At 36.7% G+C, this 26696-nt stretch overlaps 1 protein-coding gene across 1 annotated transcript in view; it reads left to right on the top strand.

Moving 5' to 3' along the window:
• Positions 1 to 21551, top strand: part of MBOAT2 (membrane bound glycerophospholipid O-acyltransferase 2) — a 96562-nt gene extending 75011 nt beyond the window's left edge. The window contains exons 8-13 of the mRNA XM_074820019.1: positions 3053 to 3245; positions 6224 to 6327; positions 6671 to 6735; positions 11451 to 11583; positions 14121 to 14272; positions 14827 to 21551. Coding sequence (XP_074676120.1) covers positions 3053 to 3245; positions 6224 to 6327; positions 6671 to 6735; positions 11451 to 11583; positions 14121 to 14272; positions 14827 to 15049 — 870 coding nt within the window. The 3' untranslated portion in view covers positions 15050 to 21551. The remainder of the gene's footprint in view (positions 1 to 3052; positions 3246 to 6223; positions 6328 to 6670; positions 6736 to 11450; positions 11584 to 14120; positions 14273 to 14826) is intronic.
• Positions 21552 to 26696: the final 5145 nt, after the last annotated feature.

The following is a 26696-nucleotide window of genomic DNA, read 5'->3' as shown; positions in this document are numbered from 1 at the left end:
TAGGAAGTGAAATAATGTTTTTCCAAATGCATTTCTATAGGTAATTGAACTATAGATTATTTTGGTGTCAGATGAGGACTTTTATTTCTGTGTAAATGTGTTCAAAACTTAGGTGCTATAAGCAAGCCTCAGACTGTAGTTTAATAATGTATTTAGGCCAACTGAAGTTGAATATGGTAGATCCTGGGTCCTTTGCTTATCCTAGCAGTGTTAACATGCATTTCACTGTGTTGTGGTCTGATTCAGATCATCTGATCCAGCCTAAAATTAACTTGTTGAAAAAACCAAACCAAACCACACCTTCCCCCATGTGCCCCCCGCCCCCCAAAAACCAAAAACCAACTCGCAAACAAAAGCAACAAACACCACCCAAATGCCAAAAGTCTAGTTTTTCACCTGATTTGTTTCTCTAATCTGACTTGCTAGAAGGAAAAAGAACAAAAGTTTGCAGCCAAGGTGAGGAGACAGAGCAGGACTGTTTCTTTGCATTACAGCTTCTGTTTGGATTGTCCTTCAGAAATTCTGCTTACTCCAGTCCTGAAACTGCAGCTCCCAGTCTTTGTAGAGGCAGGAGATTTTCTCCATCACTGTTTGCTAGGGATGCTAATATCCATGATACTGATCCCTGTAAATGGTATCAGCGTGATTGATTGGGGTTCTGAGATTTATAAGAGTCATGCAGTTTCTGGATGTAGTTATGCTTGTCCCTGCACCTAAATATTGCTGATAAAAAAAATTGTAGAAATACATCATTTAAATGCTTAATAAATAAATTAAAATACTTTCTTCTTATGGTATTTTTTTATACAACTGCGAATTGAAAACTGCAGCATTTATTTTTTAAAAGTACAATTTACAGCAGAGCCCTGTATGAGTTCATTATTTTTTTTCTTAAGGTAAATTTTGGTGAAATTCTGATGCTTTTCCTTGAAGGGCTTTCATCTCCACAATTTAGTTAAAAACCTTCAAAGAGGTATTAAGCATATTTTAGGTTGAATAGGTGGTTTAATGATTTCTATTTACCAATAGAAAAACTGGTAAATAGTGGCAAAAAGTGGGCCTTTAAACAAAGATAAGATTACTTATAAGTTGCCATAACATATTTTGAGACTTTGTAGAGAGTTTAAGATGGAAAACACCTATTTTATACGTTTGTGCTTATATTTTAAGTTGCATGTTAATGTTACCAGCCTATAAATACTGTTTCTCATGCTAAATTGAACATTACTTTTAATTATGGCTTAGACTTTGAAGTTAAATCCTTGCAACTGTCTTCAGAACTTTGGGGTGATGCCTTTTGGTTAACAAATATCTAACTTTTGCCTGTATCGGATACTGCATACCAAAATTAAAGATTCATTAGTGTTAATAATAACTGATTTTATGAACATACACTTCTATTTAAATTCCTGAAGAAGTTAAGCCAACTGAACTTTTCCTCTGCGGTGCCAAAGAGAGAGAGAGGGATTAATAGTTGCTAAAAAAACCCCAAAGGAACACTTTTAGAAAGTTAATACCCCTTACTTTGAACTCTTATAATAAAGCAAAATATTAAAATGAAGTTCATCAGAAAGCAAGTAGAAACAAATAATTAAACACCAGCTTTAGTGTTAATAGGTAATTGCCTCCTAAAATATCCAGATGGTTTGTTTAATTAGCAGGGTTTTCTGATCCTGTCTGAAATATCTTCAGAGATGAGCCACATGAAATATATGCAATATCTGAAGTTACCCTCACAGTTTTATAGCTTTTCCAAGTCTAATTTTTTATCAGGTTGTACCACCTCTTACATCTGTGTGACTGTGTGGATCTTTGATTCTGTATGTCTTGCAGAAATCTGTGTTTTCAGTTGGGCACTTAATGCTGCATTCTGTATCATGGAGCAGAATTGCTCTCTATTCTGGAACTAGATATGTGAAGCTGCACTCTAACTGAAGCAGGACATTATCTTTAATACTTTGGGCAGGTATACTGGAAGAATGGATAGAAAAAGGATTCTGGTTATCCCTTTGTTCTAATGCTTCAAAGAAAAATAGCTAGATTGACTGTTTTCCTGCCAAGTTTAGTGTCGGGGATTGTAATGTAAATTAAAACTGTAATGTTTAAGTTCAAATATTGAGATTACTTATAATCAAAATCTGAAAATCACATTTAAATGAACTAGCTCTCAAACTTCTGTTGTAGGTGCCTGGTTACTGGGTTACTTCAGTAACTTGCACAGACCGTGGTATCCGCCCTTGGGATGTGGATCAGACTAGTGGCTTAAAGCAGTCAATGTCATGCATTATTGCTCTGTGTTTTATAATAGATCCTTAGAAATGTTTTCCTAAAAATACATACTCTTTAGTGTAGCAGTTATAGCAAAACTGAATTTTGAGAAAATCTGAGTCCACATCCTACCCGAACAACATATTTTTATATGCCTGTGAGCATCTTTGATCCCTTACAGCTTGGTCACTCTAGTTGGGAAAATAGGTCTATATAGAACTGAGGGGGTTTTGGGCTGAAAGTTCATAAATTATCTCAGTTGATTTAGAATTTAGATATTGTAATAATCTAACAGAGATGATTGATATAATGAGTTGGGCATCAACTGAACACCTGCATTACACCAAAGGTAACTGAAAATGAACTGAAGCTTTACCATTGTTTTTGGAATCTCTGCAATAATTGTACTCATCTTGTCCTAGGTTATATGCTTTGTGTTATGACGTCTTAACAACTTACTTGTTTCAGCAATTTGATGATGAAATAAGAAAAAATCTGAAGCTGCAAAAGGTGTTCCCCTTACTGAAGGGGTTTTTAGAGGCTCACTGTAGTTGGATTGGATTTGCTGTCTGCCAGAAGTGGTGCTCACAACTTAATCAAGATAACACTATTCCTTGAGCCTCTATAAAATGTTACCAACTATTTTAAAGTTGGTAGTATATATTACTGAAAAATTGACATTGTATATACATCTGTTTAGGGAAGGAAGATTATAATTTGCCTTTGTTTCCAGAAGATAAACAAAAAATGAAGCTTACAAGGTCTCCCATCTTAAACTTTTCAGATAGCCGTGGCACAGAAACTCTTAATCTGTGGACTGTCTTTACTCTTCCACATGACTATTACAAAAACTTTGCCTGTGGAATACAACATTGATGATAACTTCAGAGCTACAGCATCATGGCCTGTAAGGTTTTTCTACTTATACATGTCTCTTATGGCTGCCAGACCCAAGTATTATTTTGCATGGACTTTAGGTAAGTATATATATTCAAAAAATAAAAGCAAGTGTATGTATTGAGTTCCATTTGAGATGCTGCATGCTAAGCATGTATTAAAAAGTGACAGTGCCCTCTTGAGGCCTTAGAAAAACATTATTGCATTTAAGGAGTATGAGATACTGTCAAAGTATATTGAATGGCATCTCTCTTTTTGAGAAACAAAACTTACCATGAGTCTAAGCACAGTGTTGCAAATGAGATCATGGTCTCTTGAATATCTTTGAGTGAAATGTAAGGTTTTTTGGAGAGAGATAGTGTTTTAATGAGCAACAATGTTTTTGTTTTTTAAAAATTGTTGTAAATCTAATCTGATGTACAATCCTTGGTGTTTTTTTTTTTGATACCTTGATTTTGACATATCTGAAAAGTTATTCTAAGCCTCCTCTGTGGTTAGTTATCAGTAATTTGCTTGATGTTATTTAAGCATGAAGGAAAAAATATATTGAAAATCAGGTATCTCGTAGTGTTGTTAATAGTAGATGGCATTCGCAGTAGAATTTTTAGGATTTGATGGGTGACGCTTCAGTTTTAGTCTTTGTTTACTAAAAGTTCTAATGACCAACAGGATAACGCCCATAGTCACTGATTTAAGACACTGAATAAATGATATAGTTTAAAGAACGTTTTGCTTTTCACTTCACGTTACTTGGAAAAAAAAAAAAGATACATACAACAGCAAAATGCTGTATTTATGTAAGATGACATCTTGGAAGTGGCTCACAAAACAGATTTCATCAGCTTCCTCCTCCTTTCCAGTTTTACATATTTGTTTCATAATTCTTTTGAGAGAGAATCTGTGGGAAACAATGCAATAAAGAAAGCTTTGGTGTAGCAGAGCAGCATGACTCATTTACAGCTGCTGGCTTCATTCCTGGTCAATGAATGAAGTGCTTTCAGCTTGTCTGGATATAGTAATTCTGGGGCTGCTTGTGGAATGAAATAATTTTGAATATTGTGCTCTTATGCGCCAGTATCATTGTCTGTAAAGAGTAGGAGTCATCTGAAAAATGAATAAACTTTGTTGGTTTTTTTCCCTGTAATACTTCAGATGGATTTCTCCTCATGTGCTTGCTAGCAGTGTAGAGCTAGCGTTCCTTTAATAAAATACTGAAGAAAACAAACTGTATCAACTCTTGTACTTTTAGTTTGCTAAATATCTTTTTTACTTTCTTCCTTCCACTTTACCTCATCTAAACTAGTGGTATGAGCAGAATGTGAGGGGACCTTAACAGTTTTACTGGATGTTTTACTTTTGAGTTGTACACTACTATTTCTTCACTTAAGAAAAAAAAATGTGTTACTAGAACGAATTACTTAAAATGAATTCTTACTAAAATGATAGTTTATTTATTAATATTTACTCTAGCCTTAGTCTTTGTATTCTGGCTAGAAAGATATTATGGAGTTCAAGTCTTCAGCTGTTTCTAATGGAGCATAAAACCGTTGTCTAATGTTTGAAGTCAACATCAGTGATATCAGATGTATAGCAGCGAATGTTGTTGCTTTCAAAGATGTTTTTTAAAATTGTTTTTGATGAGGAAATAAAAATATTGTGAATGATCCTATATTAAATCAAATTTCACAAGGCCCTCTTCCAGACTGGTAGACAACTGGAGAAACTGAACTTCAGGAAAGCAACTGTTTGAGTCAATTGTTTCTTTTACTTCCCAAATAAGCTGGATTAATACCTTGAAAAGGTTTTGAGAAGAAAGTAAAATGCAAAAGATATGGATTTCACTTACTTGTCACTACTGTATAAAGTAAATTCTTTTTAATATGGTAATACAACTGAGCAATTTGTCTTGCCTTGCTAGTTGTAATTTAAAAGGTGACAATCTAATTACAGTGCTTTAGATTCATTCTGAGCTAACAGAGGGGGCTCATGCCCCTGTAACTAGAGGACTAGATCTGTATTGCGTCTGCAGAGCCTTTTGCCTACCTCGCTTCCAAGTCCTCAGGACTCCTCTGAACTGGGAGAGGAGCTGGCATTCTTCTCACATGGTCATTTATTTATCCACATTAGTGGATGCATCTTGAATGTGTGTGTCCGTGTTTCGGTGCATGCTACTAAGCACCTGGCTCAACAGAGGCAATATTTGGGCGGGGGGTGTGGGGGGGAATCGTTTCCTTGTACATGGCTGTCTTCACTTGAGAAGTACAGCTGAGGAAATTTTAGTGCCTGAGCTAAGAAAGCTGAGGTGAAGGTGATGACTGAAAGTGACAAGCAGTATACAGACTGACATCCCTTGTATTTTCCTGCATAGCCCAGATGATGGTAGCAGCTTTTTCTCCTAGAGAAAAATATTGTTTGCTTGGAACTATTTGACCTTGGACATGCACTGTAAACACTTTGCATTCAGAAGTGTTGTTAACAGCAGCCTTGTGCCATTAGAAGTAGTCTGACAAACTCTGCATTGCTTAGTAAATTACTGTTTCCTTCTGTTAGGTTTGCACTGCTCTGCTTGTGGTGCTGTGAATGTGCACCTGCTGGCAGTGAATCGTGCAATTTTATCTTTGGTCTTCATTATGCAGCAACAGTGATGTTTAAAGAATAAAGACATGCATCTGAGTGTTGAGCTGCTATCTCAAATCATTACAACCAGCCACTGTTTTGTAGTCTTGATGCATCTCATTGAGTTTGTTTTTCTGTTAAATTGCCAAAGCAAATCTAAGTAGGTGGTATGAGAGAGAGGAGACATCTGTACTGTGAAGCAGATAGTGCTACCTTTCATTCTTTTGCTTTTGTACAAGTTTTTGTATTGAAAGCTGGTGTGTTGCCTGGATTATTTTCTGTTTGTTCAAGTGTATAACACAGTGATCCTTGATATTTTAAAAAAATAAATACGTAGTCTTGAAGATGTGATAAATATTTTGAACAAACTACATGTTGTGCAGTACACAATTTGTAATACAGGCAGTTTCTAATTAATTTGTTTCTTTTTGTCTCATTGCAGCAGATGCAATTAATAATGCAGCAGGGTTTGGTTTTAGAGGCTATGATAAAAATGGAGTTACACATTGGGATCTAATATCAAATCTGAGAATCCAGCAAATAGAGGTTTGTTTCTGTCTCTTTCAAATAAAATATGTGCTCATGTAGGTAGTTGCTTGTAATTTCAGTAACTTTTCCTACGCATTTTGTTCCTCGAGATAGTGAATATGTTCTAAGTCAGAAATGATGTGTTCACACCCTTAGGAAAAGATGGAAAATAGTCTGTTTTGAATATCTTCTACTTGTCAGTTGACTTGCAAAATATTTTGTGGTTACAAGTAGTTGAGTAAATACCTTATTCAATTCATCACAAAGTCTGGGGTTTTTTTATAATTTATATGTCAAAATTTTGAAATATTTTGTAACACTTTACAATCACGGAAATAATTAGTTTGTTTTTACTTTACAGTTTTCCACAAGCTTCAAGATGTTTCTTGATAACTGGAATATCCAAACAGCTCTTTGGCTTAAAAGGTATTTATTTCTTAAAGGAAAGCTTTTCTTCACTGAAGTTTCTTAGATAAATATTTATTTGAAGGTAATTTAACATTTAAAGCTAAACCCTCAAAACCATCAGTTCTTTAGAAACTGTACAGGACGTTCTTCTTGTAATACTTGAATTACAGTCTCTGAATTTAGGACCTTTCTCTTAATGTAAACTACCAGGTTATGATAGAAACTGATTTTCTTCACTGATCATAGGGAACCTAAAACTACTAATCTGTGGAGGTGAGGCATCTCTTTCCTTTCTTTTTTTTTTTTTCTTGTTTCTTCTCTCTCTTAGCATTCAAAGCAGTGCATGTTGCTGAGAGCAGTTGGCAAAATGTGACTCTTAGCCTGTGGAAGCTTTGCGTTATTTTTAGCCACAGTGATACAGGAACTTCCATACGTTCTGCGAGAGAACTTTCTGCTCTCCTTCCATAATGAGTGCATGGCAAATAACAAACCCTACAATGTGCTGTCAACAAAAAAGCAAATTAATATTCCACAGATGCACTTTTTTCCTTGTCTGGGAAACGGGTATAGTGCCCAGTGAACTACATCATTCTGCTTTTACCACTTTTTTGTGGTAACTAGAAATTTAAAAAGTGTTCTTGAGTAGTGTGCAGGTGTTGTTTCCCTTCTCCCAGTCTTTGTTTAGTTGATCTTTTATCAATAGGTGCAAGTTTAACTGAGACTCCTATCTTGGGATCACTCAGAGGATTTTATATCTTATTCTAGGATGGCTGGCAACAGGATGTTTCTTCCATCAAATTTCTTTATAGTGTATTCTCTTTCTTCCTTAATTTATTTCCTAAATATTTTTATGACCCAATTAAAAACAGAAATTGAATTTTATGTGATTATTCTAATTGGGTCAATAGGCAATAGAATCTATTGCTAGGGCAGTCAACAAGGAAGAATTGCATGCTTGCGGATATTGAAATGTATCATTTAATAAAGAAAATAAGCTATTTAGTGATTTTTAAAATGCATTTTAATTTAGAGAACAGAAGTTGATCAGTATTAAAACTTAATAGGAAAAGGTTGTGTTCCAACAAACTTTCAAATCGCCTAAATGAAATGATTCTAAATAAAAACTCCCTTTAGTGGAGTACTCCTTAGTAACATTTCTGTTAAGAATTGAAAGAAAAAAATGAAAATCAGATACTCAGAGTGACCTTAAAAGATGTGAAGAAAAATTAAAGCACCTCCTTTAATAAATATTTTTAAGAACAATTGTAGAACAATCTTTGAGGATAGTCTAAATCCATATTGATTCTGCCACAGTGAAATGGAGAAGGGTGGATATTTTCTTGAAGTTTTTTTGCAAGTAGAAGATTGTTTTAATGATTATACATGAGGACCATAAATAGTGGTATAGAATATATATTATATGACCAATCATTTGGTTAGTTGCAATGCTACAGTAGTTTGAATGGAGGACAAGTTCATATATGCCATCAGAATTGCAGGATTTTAAATCCTGATTGTGTGTAAAAGCACAGTTAACAGACCTACAGATCATAAAGAAGCTTAATAAACATTTAATGTAGATCACAAAATACAGCAGTTTAAAAGTATTATTGTTAAAAGCATGCAAGTTAAAATAGATATTTACATAGTAATATATATCAACAATAAATATCGTGATAATGTTTCCTGGCTGGGGAAGCTGTTATGTTCCCCTTCAGCCTGTTCATTCTTTTTTCCAAAGAAAACATCTAATTCCATTTGTCTTTGGACATGTTTGCAAAGCCTCTGTGGTTCTTCTTGATCTCTTCTGGCATCTTTCCAAACTTCTTGTCTTCTTACAGTAGATGTAGTACTTCTAAGACCTCCAAGGTCTTTCCCTGGCTTATTACAGGCAGATTTAAATGATTTGAGTGGATTAATTACCTTTATTTTCTTTAGATAACACATTTAATACATCACAGTATTACATCCATCTTTTTGCAGCAGCAATCTACTGTTGATTCATGCTCAGCTGATACTCGGTGTTTCATACTGTTGATTCATATTCATACTCAGATATGCTTTTTCAGTAATGTTACAGGAATGGGTAATGTTTTGTATCTTCCGCAGTTCTTGTTAAATGTTCTATACTTTGGACTTCATTTTGTTGATTTCAGAACATTATTCAAGTCTGTCAAGATCATTGTGGACTCTAGCATTCTATCTGCTAAGAAAACAATGCCAATCTCATCCATCCCACCTTCCACCCCAAAAAAGGAAGGGAAGACAAGGTGGAAAAATACACTTCTCAGTCTACTGCCCAGGCTAGTAATGGAAGTAGAGAACCAGACCAAAGGCAGTGCCTTGCTGAACTGATGAATCTTCCCACTTCTAGAGCAAATTATAGATAAGATAACCTGAACCACCCATATTTGAATAGATTTTCTCAGCTTGTTCTGATGACATTCCTAAAAGCAAATCAAGAAAATAATGGTCAGGTGAAGCATTTCAACACAATTCATTATTGACAAATCCATGGAGGAGTTTAAGCTTACTTTCTACTCTGAAATTGATGACTGATGATTTTTATCTACTATATCTTACCTGACTTGCATTGATATAGCTGAAATTTGGGTAGTTAATTTAGTTAGTTTTGTTAGCTCCTGACTGCTTTGCAGGGGAAAACTTGCTTAAAGTAGTTTAAACCAAATAAAGATTCAAGACATTTATCAATTTATTAATGAACCATAATTACTCACCAGTCAGTGAAAAAATACATCCAGAATTAATACCAGTACTAGAACAGATAACATTTTGTGTGTGTTTTGTGTTGTAGTTTAATAAACACTTCTAAACACTCTTCTGTGACTAATCCCAAGGAGTTTAAAAAGAGCACATGTACACACACAGTTATATGCAAACTGCGCCTCCACTCCCAAGGACGTGGGACACAAACACACACCTCCTTCTGCAAGCGTGGGCCCCCTGCTTGTACGCGCTGCCTGTGGGAGGTGTGGGTGCTCCAACTCTGTGTGAACCTGCTGATTCACATGCCGGTTAGATCAGCATGCCACGAGTTCACATGCAGCAGCTGACAGGGATGAGAGATTGCTGCCTGTGTATTGCGTACTGCACTGACAGTTCCCTAGCTGCATGCAGGCTACACAGTGTCTGCCAGGGAGGTCTTGGCCAAGACAGCAGTCGTGATGCTGGTGGGGTGACTTCTGGCAGTGTCAAACCGGGTTTTGATAATTAGTATTTTGCTCCAAGATGTCTCTGACATGTTACAAATTTTCCTGATGCTCTTGTACTTTGTAGGCTGTCAGATTCTTTGTCTGAAAAGTCTCTTTGAAATTCACTGGTTACTGTATAGACTGGTCAATGTTGCTTTCCTCTTTAAAGTGGTCTATTCTGGGCAAATGTCCTCAGATAGTTTTGTGATTTATGCATGTGTGCAACTGAACCCTGCTTAACCCCATGTTCTCATCTTAATAGCCTTTGTTAGCAAAGCCCTTTGGCAAGGGCAGGGGGTTGTGCTGGTACCCCGCACTGAAGACCTCATAAGTAAACTAAATTAGCAAAATACACTTTTGATCCTTCCCTATTCAGATCCTGTCTCTTTACCTTCTGCTCTTTAACACTGACTGTATCATTTGGTCTTGGCAACCTTTTGTATATATGGAAGCTGTAGCAAAGTAGATACATTAGTAGTGAATGTTTTGGCCCTCTATCACTAGCTTGTTGTCTTATTTGAATAATAGACCTGCATTCTCTTCTCTTTCTCTGTTACTTGCTGTGTGTTTATAAAACCCTTTTACATATTGGTGTCTATGGCCTTCTATTTTAGTTGAAGCTCATTTTTGTATGTTAGCCTTAGATTTGTGTTCATGCATGCTTATGCTGTTTATTTTTGCTTCATGTTAGTGTGATCTGTTTCCATATTTCCTATTGCTTTTTGGTTTTCAGATCATTAAAGACATTAAAGAACTCTTGATGAAGCCATATCAGGACCTTACCATGTTTCCTATCATTCTTCCACATCATCATGGTTTGTCACTGTGTCATTTAATGTTGTCTTCTAGAAAGTCTTTCTTGGATTCCTTTTTCCCTTCTTCCTTCTAGAATTCCTTACTGTAGGACCTTGCCTAATAATTCAGTCTCAACTTTTAAATAGCAGAGTTCAGCATTCTCCTTATTTGATATTCTCACATCTCTAGAGTAATTAATTATAATTTCATCATCATGCTTGCCTAATTGCCCTACACAGACACATTTTCAACTGTAGTCTCTCTATTACTCAAAACTGAAGGTAGTTGTTACTTTCCCCCTTCTCCTATAAGCTGCTTTCATTTTATGAAAAATGCATATATGATTCATCACAAGAGTTTGCAGGGTAGTCTGTGCCTTCCAGTGTAGCTTTTCAAACACATTCTTGGATGGCTCAAGATCCCTTATTAACACCAAAACCTGTCTTTGGATGCTTGTGTATCACTTCATTATAAATAAATATGGAATGTGGTGGCACTAAGCATAGGTTAGCACTGAGGGGTGAAATCAGGAGTTGCGAAGAGCTTTAAGTATTTTCTGTAAGTTGTAATATAGTAGCAATGTTATTAAATAATAGTAAACTGCAATTGCATTGCAAATGATGTGTTGGAGATGAAACTGCTAAAAGTATAAATGTATAAATGATGATTGGGAGGATTGGTGGTTTGTCTCATGTTATTTATCTTGAATTCTCTTTGACTTACTAGAGTGTGCTATGAGCGAGCCACCTTCAGCCCAACGATCCAAACCTTCATCCTTTCTGCCATCTGGCATGGGGTTTACCCAGGATATTATTTAACATTTTTAACAGGAGTACTAATGACACTAGCAGCACGAGCTGTAAGTACCAACCAAGCATCTTCTTAAATAAGAAGTTTTGTAAAACAAAACTGATCATGTTCTGTAGTCCAAAGATGCACTTTGCAGTTGATAAGACAGTCTGTCTGACAGTGGTGTTTACTTCTTTAGTTTGAGAATGGTAGGAATGATTAATTACAAGGAGGGGCTGAGTGGTGGAAACAAGCAAGACTGTACACAGCCTATAATGCCTTTGTAGTATATCTTTTGTGGAAGCTCTTCTTCTGTAATAACTGATGGTGTATTACTATGCTATGCTGAACAGGATGATGTTATCTAAGATCATTTTGAAAAAACTTTCTGATGATGAAAAAAATCACTGATGATGAGTAGTTTCAAATTTGGAGGTCAATGCCATATATTTATGGAGTCCACCCCCTCCCTAATTTCTGTCCAGTACTATTGCAAAGATGGTAACTAAAGAATGTTCCTCTTCAACCAGCAGATTCTCTAGTGCAGTTACTATTTAAAATTGGCCAGCCAGCAGTGCGGTCACATTAAAAAGCTTTTTCAGCTGCTATTCAGAACCATATGGAACCAGCAAATCTGCCAAGAAATCTCTCACAGTTCTGCTTGAGAAAGCTGTGTAAGAACAGAGGCAGGTTTATCAGTTATGTGATGGGAAAGAGGAACAAAGAAATTACATGTCAGCTCTGAACAGCATAACAGACCACTTTTCTGTTGAAAGAACCAGGAGAATGAGAAATGAAGCAGACTGTTCTTTCTTGTGATAATAGCTAGGGAAGGTGGTACTTCAGATTTAGATTGTTATTAACAGTAATAAAACAGATGCTCCTCCTCTTTCTTCACAAAGATGCAGGTATAGTCTTTGTTTGACAGAATTGACTCCTTTCTTTACAATAAGTGTAGCTCCCTTCTCCTTTCCAGACTCTATCACAGTGAACTTTTTGACATTTATCAGCCAGGGGCTGGTGCAAAAGCCAAGGTTCAGGGACAGTTCGCAGGTAAAAGTTGTTGTGTTCTGTCAGTGAGGTGAGTCCAGTAAATAGGAGCGCTCACTGCACTTTGTCCTGAGCTTAGCTAGTAAGTTGCGTTGTATTCACATTTTATACATATCCATCAATAGGCTATAAAATAAAAATATTTTGAGTTCCCGTATTAACAGATACCTAATAACTGATAAGATATGTTATAGGTACTTCAGCGTGTTTATTATTTAACTCTACTAGCCTTTAACAGCAAAGTTTGGCAGCTCTGATCCACACTTTTTTCTCTTGTCATGCCTAAGCATGTATTCAACTCCTTTTACTTCCTTTAATCATTACACATGTCATGATCAGGTATTTACTAGGGGCAATTATAGATTTAACTTAAAAGTTGTCATTCAAGTCCTAAAATACTAGATTTCTCTACAAGAAATTCTGTGAAACTTCATCCAGGTTTTACAGAACTCAGGAACAAGTCATTGCATGTGACCATAGGAGAAAATGGGGGGGAGACGGCAGGATGAAGGGTATGTGGCTAGCATTACTTGTTTACTTAGTTTAACTAAACAAAGGCTGAGTGAGAATGCGGTATCTACAGGGGAATTTGGGTAAGAAGGACAAGAAGGACGAAAAAGTTTTTTAATGTAAAGAATGAAATCAGCAGGAGCTAGCCTTGGATATGTTCTTTAGAACTGGGAGTTCTAAAGAAACTCTAGGTTGAAGAAGCGAAACTGTGTACTTTGGTGTGCAGCTTTTCAGAGAGGACTGCCTCAGTACAGATAACTGGAAGGTGGCAACTGTGATACCAAGCTACACAAGGGCTGAATTGAGCCCATCTTGGCTTGGCAGCAAGTAAGTGTGAACAAGGATGACAGTTCAGTCAAAGGAAGGAGAGGTGAAGATCTACTGATGTCTTTTTTAATTATAAACTTAAATAAAACTGAACCTGGACCTGTGTGGGTTTTGGATTTTTTTTTTTAAATACCTCTGGTATTCCATCATTTGAACAGAATTTTATGAACAAAAGAAGACTCAGCATAGAAAATTGAGTCATTTTATAATAATCCCACTTCATGTTAGTTGTTAAGACTCCTGAAATATGTTTTAGAATGGATATTTTGTATATTCTGATTTATACCCTACTTGTCCTAAAATATATCTTAACAGTAAGTATATGAAAATGGTTTACCTTATAGAAGCTTTCAGCAGAAGCATACTGGCTTTCATTTACTCCAACACTCTATATTATACAGAATGGCTTGATGGAATAGAATGTCTGTCTCACTCAGACAAGCAGGCCAAAGTTGCATTGGATTTAGGGGGGATTCATTTGCTTAAATTCATAAATACTTAAATTCCTGTGCTGGATGAAATGCATTATCCTAAAAGGCAGGGAATTTGAACTGCCTCCTCTTGAAGTTCATGGGCATTTTGAATAGTTCAAAGACACTTGACCAAACTGCGGCATTTAAATTCATCCTGTGAATTTTGTGGAAGTGCAACAAATTCTGTACAGTAAGATAGCTCTCAATGTTTATTCCTCAACTAACTGAATATTATCTGCTTTTTCAGATAAGAAACAACATCAGACACTATTTTGTTGAATCTCCTGCTGTTAAACTATGTTATGATATTATAACATGGGTGGCAACTCAACTAGCAATAAGTTACACAGTTGTGCCATTTGTACTGCTCTCTGTAAAACCCTCTTTCACCTTTTACAGGTAAGCAGGTTCTACCTGTTTCCTTTTTCTAACTTGGAATAGAAGTATTTTCTGTGGTATAAGATTTCTGAAGCTATTTTAGCGATAATTATAAGATTGATTTGTTAGCTGAGCAAACTGTATTTCTGTTCTAGTGCTTGAATGTAGTTTGTGTTGTGTATGAGAAACCATAAAGTGATCTTGATTTCCTGTCATAATAAACTTACTTTTCCTGGGGCAGGGAAAAAAACCAACCAAAACCATGACCTTTGAGATTACTATATGCACATGGAACTATTTTATACCAAGACAGGTAATGACTTTCCAGACGTAACTTGTGAAAATAAGTTGAACATGGACTTCTTTTCATTTTTTACATCTTACAGCACTAGGTGCTGTTAGGGAAGACTTCATTTCTGATTCCCTCTTACTACTTTTCGTAAAGGAAATGTTAATGTCTTCCTGTCTTATGTGCAAAGTACTGTATGCAAGTAGGTTTTGACAGTTTATTCCTTAAGCATCCTGTAAAGAGTGGTCAGAGTCTTACTGAATTATTATTTTTGTTTGTTTTTTAGCTCCTGCTATTTCTGTCTTCATATTGCCAGCATCCTGGTGTTGTTGGTATTTCCACTGAAAAGAACTCAAAAAGGAAGTAAAAAGCATGAAACCATCCAGCCCATGTGGTCCAAAAAACTAGAAGAAGAAAATCTTTTGCAAAAGAACAGTTATTCCACAACAAATAATAGTTTCAGTCAGAAACAAGAAATAACCTGCAGATATCAAGCATTGAAACAGTGATTGAGGAAATACTATGATGAATATATTTTGTATGTTTTCAGAAACCCATTTTTAGCACCTTTTAAAGGGGTTTGTATTTGTTTGCAAAGATGTTTAGTAAGAAAAGAATGCATTACCTAGGAAAATTACATACAATAGCAAGACTGGAAACAGAACAAATTAACCCCTCCCATGCCATGTCCCTGTGGGTCACGCCTTATATGAAGATATTACCATTATTTCAATGGGCACTCAGGACTTGCAACGTATGTCCATGGGGTCATATGTGTGCCCTTTGCTGAATGTACGTTGTGTATCCCAAGGCACTGATGGGGTGGAATAAAATTGTGTCAATCTAGGATTAACAAATGGAAATTAATTTTTCCAAATGAATGACTTGCCTTAAACCCTCTATTTACTGAAATATTGTTTCTAAGTGGGTATTGTCAAGTTTGATTTTACATGGAAAGCATATTTCAAATATGTAATACTATATGCTATAAAGAAGATAAAAATAGGAAATGCAAAGTCATTAGAAGGCTTTTGAATCTTTAGAAGGGAATTGCAATAAGCATCTCAGTATTTGGAGGGTTTTCTTAAAGTATCTCAAACTATTACAGTACATTACAGAACTGTAAACATTACTGATGCCAAATTTAGAGTTAGATTTCTTTGATAAAGAGTATAATTACACATAGCCCTTCTGAATGGATTAAAAAAAATAAAACAACTGAAGGTTTGCCTTTTCCAGGGCTTTATAGCTCTAATCTAGGTTTCTTTTACCTTTAAGTACCTAAAACCAATAAAACACTGCCAAGTGGGCTTTGCAGCTAGAGAAGGAAAGGCAGCCATAGGACACAGAAGACAACGTGCAAGCACCAGGATTTTAATGAAAGTGCATTTTTTACCCTTAAATACCAGAAATACTTGTTCTAGAATACAGCTGTTTTGCAAAAAAAGATTTTTAATACTTAAAGATGTTTTGAATTTCCAAGCATACAGTAGTTAGTTGATGATGCTTTCAGTATACAATAGCAACATTACCTTGAGCTCTAGTGCATAGGTAGTCAAACATGAAATTACTATCATAACCGATTTCTGTATGCTTGATAAATGATGGCCCTTTATCCAAAAAAGCATATGAATTTGAGGAAAAGCTTTGTCTTCAAACTAGAATTTTAGATGCAAAGTTCACATCATATTTGTGGGTAACATAATGAAAGAAATAAATCCTTCAGAATATCTGGCTTACTGAATTATGGAAGTGTGTCAGGGGAATAATGCAGTGGTTATATCTATTCCAGACCATTTATTGTGATGATGGTCCCTGCTAGAGTACTGCTGTTAAAGGGCTACATTTTAATTGCTTATATTCTGTATTTTCGTATAATTTTAAGTAAACACAAACTGTTTATCCACATGGGTTTTTTTAGCTTTAAAACTGACACAAAATACTACCAGAGAAAAATAATGCAGCTTGTTGATTAATAAGCTACAAATGAATGAGAAAATTTTTGTCATAATATTTTGAACCTTAAATTTTTTCATCAAATATCTAACACTAGTCGGGTGAATATTCTTAGTACCAGATGGCCGTCAGCTTTGGGGATACTACCATGCAAAAACAGTCACAGCACTTCTGGCTTACTCTCTAAAGGACCAGATCCTAAGTCAGGTCAGAGTTGTTTCCTTGCTGTGATAGTTCTGTGTCTGGCCTTTGGCTCCTTGCCTAAAACTCCAGGAGGATAACATACCTTTTCCATATATGTAGGTTAGCACTAATTAACCTACGCAGTTAGAAAGGGGGAACTAAATATGAAAAGAGAGTGGATGAGTCTGCTTAGATGAGCAAGGATGTTTATTGTTTCAGTGACAGCTGTATTATCTTTAAGATAAAATAATATGACTTCTAAATCCTTACTCTGGTTACCCAAGTAGACCTCCCCTTACATGGTGTCGTGGTTGTCATATGCCTCTTACAAATGGCATTATGGTTCTTTCTGTTGTTTATAAGTAAGGGCACACTTTGTGTTAGATTACCCTTATTAGACAACACAATCAGGAAAGACATTTTTCCATTTTCTGTTCTTGAAGGGACATTTACATAAAATAACAGATTAGAATTGCACATTTCTGGGTGGGTGAGTAGAATTAGGGTTGATTCTTTCAGCATTTGTTGCTGTTGAACTTAAATTAATCTTGTTGGTGCAGTCTATGTATCTACCCAAACAAGCACTTTTGGATGCCAGTACAACATCTAACGTGCCATCTTTCCCATTAATGTTCTGGTACTCTTGTTTTCTTGTTTTGGCATGTGTGCCCATATGTGCAATGGAAGCTTACTAGTCCTTCATCATGAAATATGAAAACAGTTGTAAACACTCCCAGAAAATAAGCAGGTTTAGGATAGTGAATACTGGTACTGCAGTGTGAGTGAATTCACAGGTACAGTTTTGTGCAGACCTTTTGTATATGAGGAAGTTAAAACAGCTAAAGAAAATATGTATGGGCTTTAGTTGAGCACAAGTGGCAAGGTATGAGCCATTGGACATGACTGGTGTCCGCGTGCAATGTAATGACTTTTTTCTTCATGATTTGAAACCCTTAAATAATTGCAACACAAGAAAAATACGACAACTTATTAGTTCTGCACAGAATTTATTTTTAAATGTAGTGTCCTAGAATTTACCCTTTGCATGTCATTGCTGAATATAAAAGTACTTTGAACCAAAATCTGCTCTTCATGCAAATAAATTCTCTTGGGGACTATGGAAAGAGGTTTTTTTGTTTTAATGGCAGCACACTGATTTTAGTCAAACTGGGGTTTTGTCGTTGTTGTTTTCCCTCTGCTTTACTAGTTTTCTGCCTTGCTATCGCACTGCATTCTTTTTGTCCATTCAGTCAGAAAGTCAAAGGTGGCCAGCCCTGATGCTTTAGATAACTTTTAGGTTTTACACTCATCATTTTATAATACTGAATTTGAAAGGATGGAAGTGATTTACTATTGCTCTTGCTGAGAAAAACAGTAGAAAGTACATTTCCTAGAAATCTTTGGGCATGAAGGAAACATAATTATAAGTATTTTTTCACTTTTTAACTTTTTGGATATACATTAGTTATGTGTTTTCTGTATTGCAGATCAGCACACTAAGAAAAGTAAATACAACATATCAGTCATAATTTTATGGTGCTTCGCAGATACTTGCCCATTGTGAACAATTCATTCAGGCACTTAATGAGTTAATGTTAGTAAATGTAGTCACCCTGACAGTAACTATTTGTTTGCTTAACCTTTTTTTAACCTTTATGATTCTGAATTAATGAAAGAGATATATATTATATATTTAAATAATACTTTCAGTGGTGCCTACTACTGTTGTAATCGGGAAGGCTTTGTTAGCTTTACAGTTACGGATATGCCCTTCTTATTCAGGAAACTTATTTTTCCATGGCCATTCTTTAAGTTGACATGTAGACAAGATTTCAGTAATAGGTGACATATTTTAAAATATATTACCATGTAAAAATATTGGTATGCATTTCAGTGTGCTCTTGATAACAAATGATACTTTAGTGAGAAGACTTTACGAAGAGGTCTTTGTGTATTCCCTGCTGTACACTGACTTGTGGTATGAGTTTTACCAGTATAGTATATTATTTACTAGAAGAATTTTACATTTAAATAACTTGTTCTGTTTCCCCTGTGGGAATAAATAACATGAATATAAATGCTATGCTTGTATGACAGGATGTACACTAGGTAGTTGTGCCTCTCTTGATGGCATTGATTTGGTTAGTGGTAAAATGTTCTCTGATACAAAGGAGACCTTTATGAGAGCCTCACCTCCTGTCAAATTCATATCAAAAGTAATTTTAACAGAGTCTGGATTTTTTTCTCAGAAGCTTTGCAAACAAATTGTTGACAATTTGTTTAAATACATGGTGAAATGTGTCCTCACATTTGCCTGCAAATGTGTCACTTGCTTACATGTAGACTTTCACATGCTCAACTTCGTAAGTTGGCCCTGAATGATAAAGAAATTTAAAAGCACAAGTTACAGTAATTTAGGCTTTTGCTTCCCGTAACCTTAAGTCTTTCACTTTGTAATTCTCATTGAATTCTGAAATAAGGTTTGAGAATTTTTCGCTTTCGATGAAAATTTGGAAATACTGCCATTTATGTTGAAAAGTGATCAGTGTTAGAAAAACAGATGGAAACAAATTTAAAGATTTTAATATGATGCAGACTCTATGTATAAAAAATTATACATTGGTTCTGTGCTGATTCATCATAGCATTTCACTACATGATTAGCCTTTATGTATTAATTTAGGTCCAGTAATACTCTGAACAGCATTTGGGAGTATTTTTAAATTTCCTGTTTAAAAAAATCAATTGGCTATAAGTTCTTAAGTATTTAAATGCTATGCTGAATAAGTATCGAAGCAGATACTCTAGTGAATTGAGCCTGCTCTCATTATATTACCAGATCTGTCTGGATCTAAGCTAGTTTGCGCTGTCAGTCTTCTTCATAGTCATGGTGGAAAAGCTGGCTGGGAAGAAGTCTCTGGTAAGAACATGTCCCATCAGTGGCCAGGAGGCTTTGCCACAGAGTTCTTGGGGGAAGCTAACCCTACCTGCAGAGCTTGACAGAAGACCTGTTTGCTTGTGACCCAGGATGCAGTGGCTCTATGCTACATCTACCTGGATTTTTTATGTGTTTGCTGTCTTAACCTAGACATTTTACAACACCATGAAGTCTAGGCATCCACAAAGTCACCCTGCAAAGTTACAGCTGCAAGTATTGCAACAGTTGCTTATTATGGTCAGAACTAAATGGGAAAAAAAACTTAATTTCTTAAAAACTTGGTTTGAGATGAGCTTTTTATGTTTTTTACAAAATCTAACCATCAACTGTATCAATTTTCATCCCATTAAATATTTAAAACATAATTTTGCTATACAAATGTGCAAAAGCAAATTCTGCCACTTCATCTTCTGTGCATTACCTGTGTGTCCAGTGACCTAGGCCTGGTTTTGGTTTTAGACATTTTTAGATTTTTCTCGATTCATGTGCATATCCATATAAACATCGTGTAAAATTTACAATTGACAAGCTGTAGTTACATATAGTGTGCTTAAATATACTTAAAATAGGCCATATCAATATTTACGTGAGACTAGTGTTGAGCCCTCCAGTTGTACACCACATCTGCTGTGAAGGCTGTTGGGCTCCGTTCTCAGAGTACTAAGCGTTCTGCTTCCTAAAGAGAAAATAGAATCTGTTGGTTACACTTTAAGTGGAAAGTGAAGGGCTTCTTTCACTCTGTTGCAAAACCAACCCTTACAGGATATTCTGCTGCAGGCTATGAATATGAAATTTGACTTCAGATACATGACTGCAATCTGAGTTAGGGCCACTTTCAGAGGAAACTTTTTACATTAATAATGACTCAGCCCAGCACCTTATTCCAAACGAACCTCTTGGCAAAAGAGACCTCTGCACAATCTTCTTCCTTCCTTTCGTTCTCTGAGGGAGAAATATCCCAAGCTGGATTTTCATTTTTGTTTCGCCATGCTATGTCATATGAACAGATAGCTGTGGTCCATGCTCTAGTTGGATTAGGCTTCCAAACTGATGATGTAATCTGCAACAAAAACCAGAGAAACAGGGTGCCTAGAGACCGGTAATCAGAATAGTGCAACACTACATATTAAAGGTGCAACAATCTTTTGTCACAATAAGTTAAGGAGTATTTGCCTATGCATATTTTGCCTTTCTATGTGTTTATCAGTTCTCTTTAATTCTTTTCTTTGTAACTTCTTTTGTCCAGTGATGTTGACTATTTCTATGAAGAATATTCTGATGTGTCTTACTGTGACAAAGGTGTCAAAACGATACAATAGTAATTAGGTAGTTATTCTTAAATCCCAGACCTCAGATGTGTTCTAGATCAGTTAGAGGAGAACATTCAAAATGTACTGAATGAAAAATAATGTAAGATGGGTAAATATAGCATTATTCAAAGATGTTGTAATAAGTTATTCAATTTAAGAATTTAAAATATGGAACTTTGTTCTTTCCTGCCTTGGTTACACATTCAAGGGAATAGTTTTACCTCAATGCAGAAGTAGTTATGCCTCCAACTACCCATATGTTATGGTGAGAAAACACCCCTAAAAGTGGATAGCTACAGTATTCCTAAATTTGCCTTTCCTGGTTCAGATTATAATGCATTGTTGGTGAATTTCATTTTTATTATTCCAAAATATATATTTTTTAAAAAGTGTTATTTTTCAACAGATCCATAAACTAAGTGTTGGTGTATGGTAAAATTAAAATACCACTGTTAGTTACACTGTGATTGTGATATTTTAATAATTACTTATTTCTAATTTGTCTCAGCAGTGCTGCAGAAGCAGCATGCTGTTATGTTTTAAAGGTGTTTTTAACTTGCCTATAAATGTTTTTTTCTAATTTGTGTCTTTAAATCTGATTAAACTGTAGTTTAAAAAAAGTGAACTTGTTTTTCTGAATTTTTTGGTGTCTCTTTAATGTGTGCTAAAGAACAAAATTATTTTAATGCAGTTTCTCCTTTTAGATTACTAAACATTACAATGCATGCATTTACACTATTATTTGGAGTGTTCTGTTTCAAAATTGCTCTTATTTCATTTGTTTTCTAGAGCTTGTATATAAATATATGCATGTAATTATTTTCCAGTAGAACTGGTAAATAGAATTTTAAGTCTAGCCTCGTGTTACTTGGTACTCATACAACTTTAAACCGTCCATCTCAAAGCATCTTGCTACCTCATGTGCACTACTTCTGAATATGACAAGTTGGGTATTTTTAGCTGGAGAAATGGAAACCTCATAACAAATTAAAATCAATGTTTTGAACAAGCTGCTGCTTTAATTAATGATTCCAAAGAAGCAGGACTAAATGTGTACCATACTTGTGCATATTTTTTGTTCTTTTTGAAACCTGACTGTTTGGACTCCACTATGATAGTTTCTGTTAACTGGTGACAGTATGTTAAAGCAGGCTGAGACTCCTTGACCGACAGGTTCTTTACCATGTGTTGTTTAGATTGTTATAGAAAAGAAGGGATATTATGTATCATTACTAAACAAGGGCTGTTTCCATCACTTCCTGTTTCATAGTGAATAATTTTCTCTCTTCTCTTGATCTGGTATTATTTCTGCTTCAGTACAAACCTTGTAAAGCAACTGTAACTTTGTGAAGACATCTTTACAAAGATCTGTTTCTGTAAATGGTCCCACCCTAGAGGAATACTGAAATGTGTGTGTGGTCTCCTGAAAGGACCTACTGTAGTAACGGTAATTTTTAAGCCATGTGTGTTTAGAATTCTCTTTTAGCAAGCTGTATTGTGGGAAATAAAAAATACTTCCCATTTTACTGCAAAGGACTACAGATACAGTTTTGGAATCTCCGGTGATTTTTGTCGTTTCAACCAAAAGTTAGAGACTGCAGTGGAAATTGTCCTCTCAAATATGCATTCAGAATGGAGTCAGTCAGGAGTGCGAAAAGTATCTTCATGAACTAAACGTTTATTACTGCATTTAGTGAAAAACTCATTTGAACAGATTAAGAGAAAACACAGTTTTCTGCTACTACTTCAGGATGCTAAGACTTGTTGGTGAATGTGATTATTCTTATGGAAAATTTTAACTCTGCTCTTTTAAGGTACTGAACAGAAAGAGTTCTGATTAAGAACATCCCAGAGCCAGCAGATATTTTCCTGTGCCTATAATTAACTTAATTCCATCTGAGTAACTTCCTGAGAACATGCAGGATGTTTCAGTATAGAATACAGAAGTAGTTCTAGGGGAAGATGTTTTCAGCCTAATTAGTAGAGACCTGTTCCCTCAGCAAGGTTTGCCAGTACATCCTACAGAGCTTCCTAGGATGGTCATATGTAGTAGCAAAAGTTTTTTCTCTGTGTGGGTTACTCATTATCTCTCCAAACTAAATAAACTATGACAGTAAAAGGACTCTCCACACTTCTATTCTAGTTATTCTGCTGTCATAAGAAAAACATTTGAATACAAATCAAGCATGAGATAAAAACCAAAACACTCTGTATTGCACGGGCTTAAAGGAATGTTTTCCCTGTGGTTTCCTGATGGGATACCTAACTTACTTGATTGATAAATAATAACTTATTTCACAGGGGAGAATGCCATGCCAGCTTTCCCTTTTGTTTGAAATATACTGGTCTTTGTATTAAATCTTCCTGGCTTTCCCTCCGTTACCTACTTCACCTTTTGGGTTGTTACACAATGAGTAACATGGCTGCTCATGTAGTCTACCCCGTAACATCCTCTTCTCATAATAATGCTTTTGTCAGGTGGCAGAAATATTCATGTTATGTGGTCATGATTTTGATCAATTTATGTTGAGGAAATTGGAGGAAGGAAAGAAAAGCATTTTAAGTATTATAGTAATTATAATCAGAATAATAAGCTTATTAATTAAAGCATAGCAATCATTTTTAATTTGTATTGGGTAGGTGTTGAAGTTTGAAATAATGGGGCAATTTTGTACCTGAGACAAGCTTGGTTACTGTGACAGTTAAACTCTTCAGTTGTTATATAATTTTTAATCTTTTAATTTTTAAATCTATTATGAGGGAGGCTAAACAAAAAGGTTAAGAATTACTTGAAAAATGCACTTAATAGTTGGGGGGTTTTTGGGGGGTGGAGGTTGAGTCTTGCTAAATTTTATCTATGATTTTGGAGTCTTGAATATCAACTAATCCTGGAAACAAATCAAGGCATCTGAAGGACAAGAAGGTTGGAAATAGTGAGCATAGATTCACCAAGGGCAAGTCATACTTGACCAACTTGCTAAACTTCTATGATGAAACGACTGTCCTGGTAGATGAGGGGAGAGCAGTGAATATTGCTGCCCGGACTTCAGTAAGGTTTTTGACACTTCCACCTCTAAGCTCCTCATAGAGAACCTGTTGAAGTATGGGCTGGATGAGCAGAGAGCGAGGTGGATTGAAACAGGCTGAATGGCCAGGACCAGAATGTGGTGATCAGTGGCACAAAGTTGAGTTGGAGGCCAGTAACTAGCAGTGTACCTCGGGGGTTGATACTGGGTCTGATCATCTTTAGCATCTTCCTTAATGATCTGGATAATGGGGCAGAGAGTAGCCTCATTGGGTTTGCCAATGACACCAAGCTGGGAGGAGCGGCTGACACACCAGAGAGACATGAGCATCCCCTCAACGGGCTGGAGAAATAGGCTGACAGGAACCTCATGAAGTTCAACAAGAAGTGCAAAGTCCTGCAACTGGGAAGAGGCAATCCCATGCACCAGTATGTGCTGGTGGCCACCCATCTGGAAAGCAGCTTTGCAGAGGAGGATGTGGGGTCCTGGTGGTCACCAAGTTGAACATGAGCCAGCAACATGCACTTGCTGCAAAGAGGGGACCTCCAGAGGTCCCTTCCAACAAAAACCATTCTGTGAAATTCTGTAGCTAGATGGAAAAGCTAGAAAGAGAAAATTGCTTAGAAGAAATCTTTTGTCAGATTATATGCTCTACTGCAGCAGTTTATAAATGTCAACGTTTACTACCTTGTAAAAAAGCATCATAAAAATCAAGTATTTCTATTCACACTCTGGAAAATTTCTAGTTGGATTTAAGTGTCACTTTAAAAAGCTTTTGGGGACAACTGTTAAGAGTTTATTTATGTTTTACCAACCAAAAAAAAGTATTTGATGAGAAGTGGACTGCTTTGTGTGAAATCTTAACTGTTAGATTCCAGTTTTGACGCTTCAGTGGGACAGTGTTTCATTGTCTATGTGAATTAATCACTGGTGGGAAAGTGTTGTTAAATGTAGGTTACAGGTAGAAGAGCACAAGGATGTCAGGAGTTGGATTGATCTGTAGCAAAAGGGGAAGAAAGTAAAGAACCACCATACAGAAAATGGTGCCTTCTCTGCCTCCACATGCCCAGTGTGCGTGCAGTTCCTTCGTACACAGGAGGGAAGGAGCTACTGTCTCTGCCTGACAAATTTGTAGCTGCAGGGTAAGAACACAGCTAATGGGTGGACTGGATTTCCACCTGATGGGTGGAAATGCTGGAATACTGGAATAAGGAGTTGTGTGATGAGGTCATGAAGTGAGAGATTAATATACATTTTAGTATAAACTCTCAAAAAATAATATTTTGAAAATACATTGTCAGAGTTTCTCTTACATACGTAAGATTATATGGATGCTTGAAATATCAGGCCTGCACATCCTTGAGTAGTGGCCTTTATGCATACATGCAGGTGGCACAGAGTGAGCACTTTTCAGCCCAGCAGTAACTGCAGGGATTTATTCATCCTCTGTTGTGTAAATGAGAAGAATGTGCTTTATATCCTTAATTTCTCCCAGCTGTTCAGCTCAAGCGGTGTTTTAGTGCAAGATCTAAGTGGATTTAGCTTTTGATTTTCATAGCTTGCTCTTTTACCTTGTATTAACAACTTCTGTGCATGTGAGAAAGTTATTTTATCTGGGTGTGAAGAATTCATTAAGGTAATAGGAGAAATGCTCAAAGAAGTGAGCGAAAGCACTTGCAGCACACTTTCTGGGTATAAGTATTTGGGACATACAGGAAGCACTCTTAGATGTTTCTTTAAGAAGCTAACAGTGATGGCTCTTTAGAGACATGGAAGATCTCAGTGTTGTAAAGATTTTAAATGAGTGCTTTGACCCTTGGGAATCAGTAACCTTAGAAATAAGCGTGAGTGCGGGGGCTGTACTCCTTTCCCTTGCTGTTTTGTTGCCATCCTGGGTTTATGCTAGGTTGCGTGATCTCTTAGGGAGATGTTATTTCTGTAGTCATTAATCTCTCATCCAGTTGTTCAGATGAATTAACTAAAGATGCATCTGCTACCATGGATTTGGACTGTGCTGAAGACGCAAGCGACCCTTTACCGTCACTGGATGCATTTTATAATCACAGAAAGTACAGACTGAAGAATTGTAAAGCATGCTGGAAATGGCATCTGAAGGCCACAGCCCCACACACCTCGGCATGGGCCATGAGGTGAATTTTCAAAGTAGCCGCGAAGCGGCTCAGGCACCCTGGGGGAGGTCTGAGAGAGGCTGCTGTACATCGAGGTTTGCGGTGTGGTAAGGAAGGTGAGATTATTATTTTTTTTCCATGTTTACTAACAGCAGTCCTCACCTGCAGTACGAAAACCACGCTTTCGTCGGCTTATTTACCAGACGGCAATTGTTAACAGGAACTTTTTTTTTTCCCCCCTCCTCTTTCAGAGAGCAGCCGGGGGTGGGCGCGCAGGCGGTCACTGGCCTCCAGTCCTCTCCCCGGCGTTGCCCTCCACCCCCCCCCCCCCCCCCAGGGGCCGCCCAGCCGGAGGGGCGCTGGGCCGCGCTCCGCCTGAGCCCCGGCACGTCAGCGCCGCCTCCCGCCCGTGCGGCGGCGGCGGCGCGCCGTGACTCACTGCCCTCGGTGCTCCGGGCAGGGTTTCTTTGGTCCCCGTTATTAGCGGCTTATACACGGCTCCTGGCGCGCCAGCCCTGTGGGCGGCTCCACGCGAGGCTCCTGCCGCCTGTGCAGCGCCCGTCCCCGGGCTCGTCCCCAGGCTCTCCCCCGGGCGCAGCGCCTGTCCCCGGGCTG

This window comes from Strix aluco, chromosome 3 (assembly GCF_031877795.1).
Source record: "Strix aluco isolate bStrAlu1 chromosome 3, bStrAlu1.hap1, whole genome shotgun sequence".
NCBI lineage: Eukaryota > Metazoa > Chordata > Aves > Strigiformes > Strigidae > Strix > Strix aluco.
Note: the sequence above shows the minus strand (reverse complement) of the source record. Positions and strands in the feature narration are given on the sequence as shown.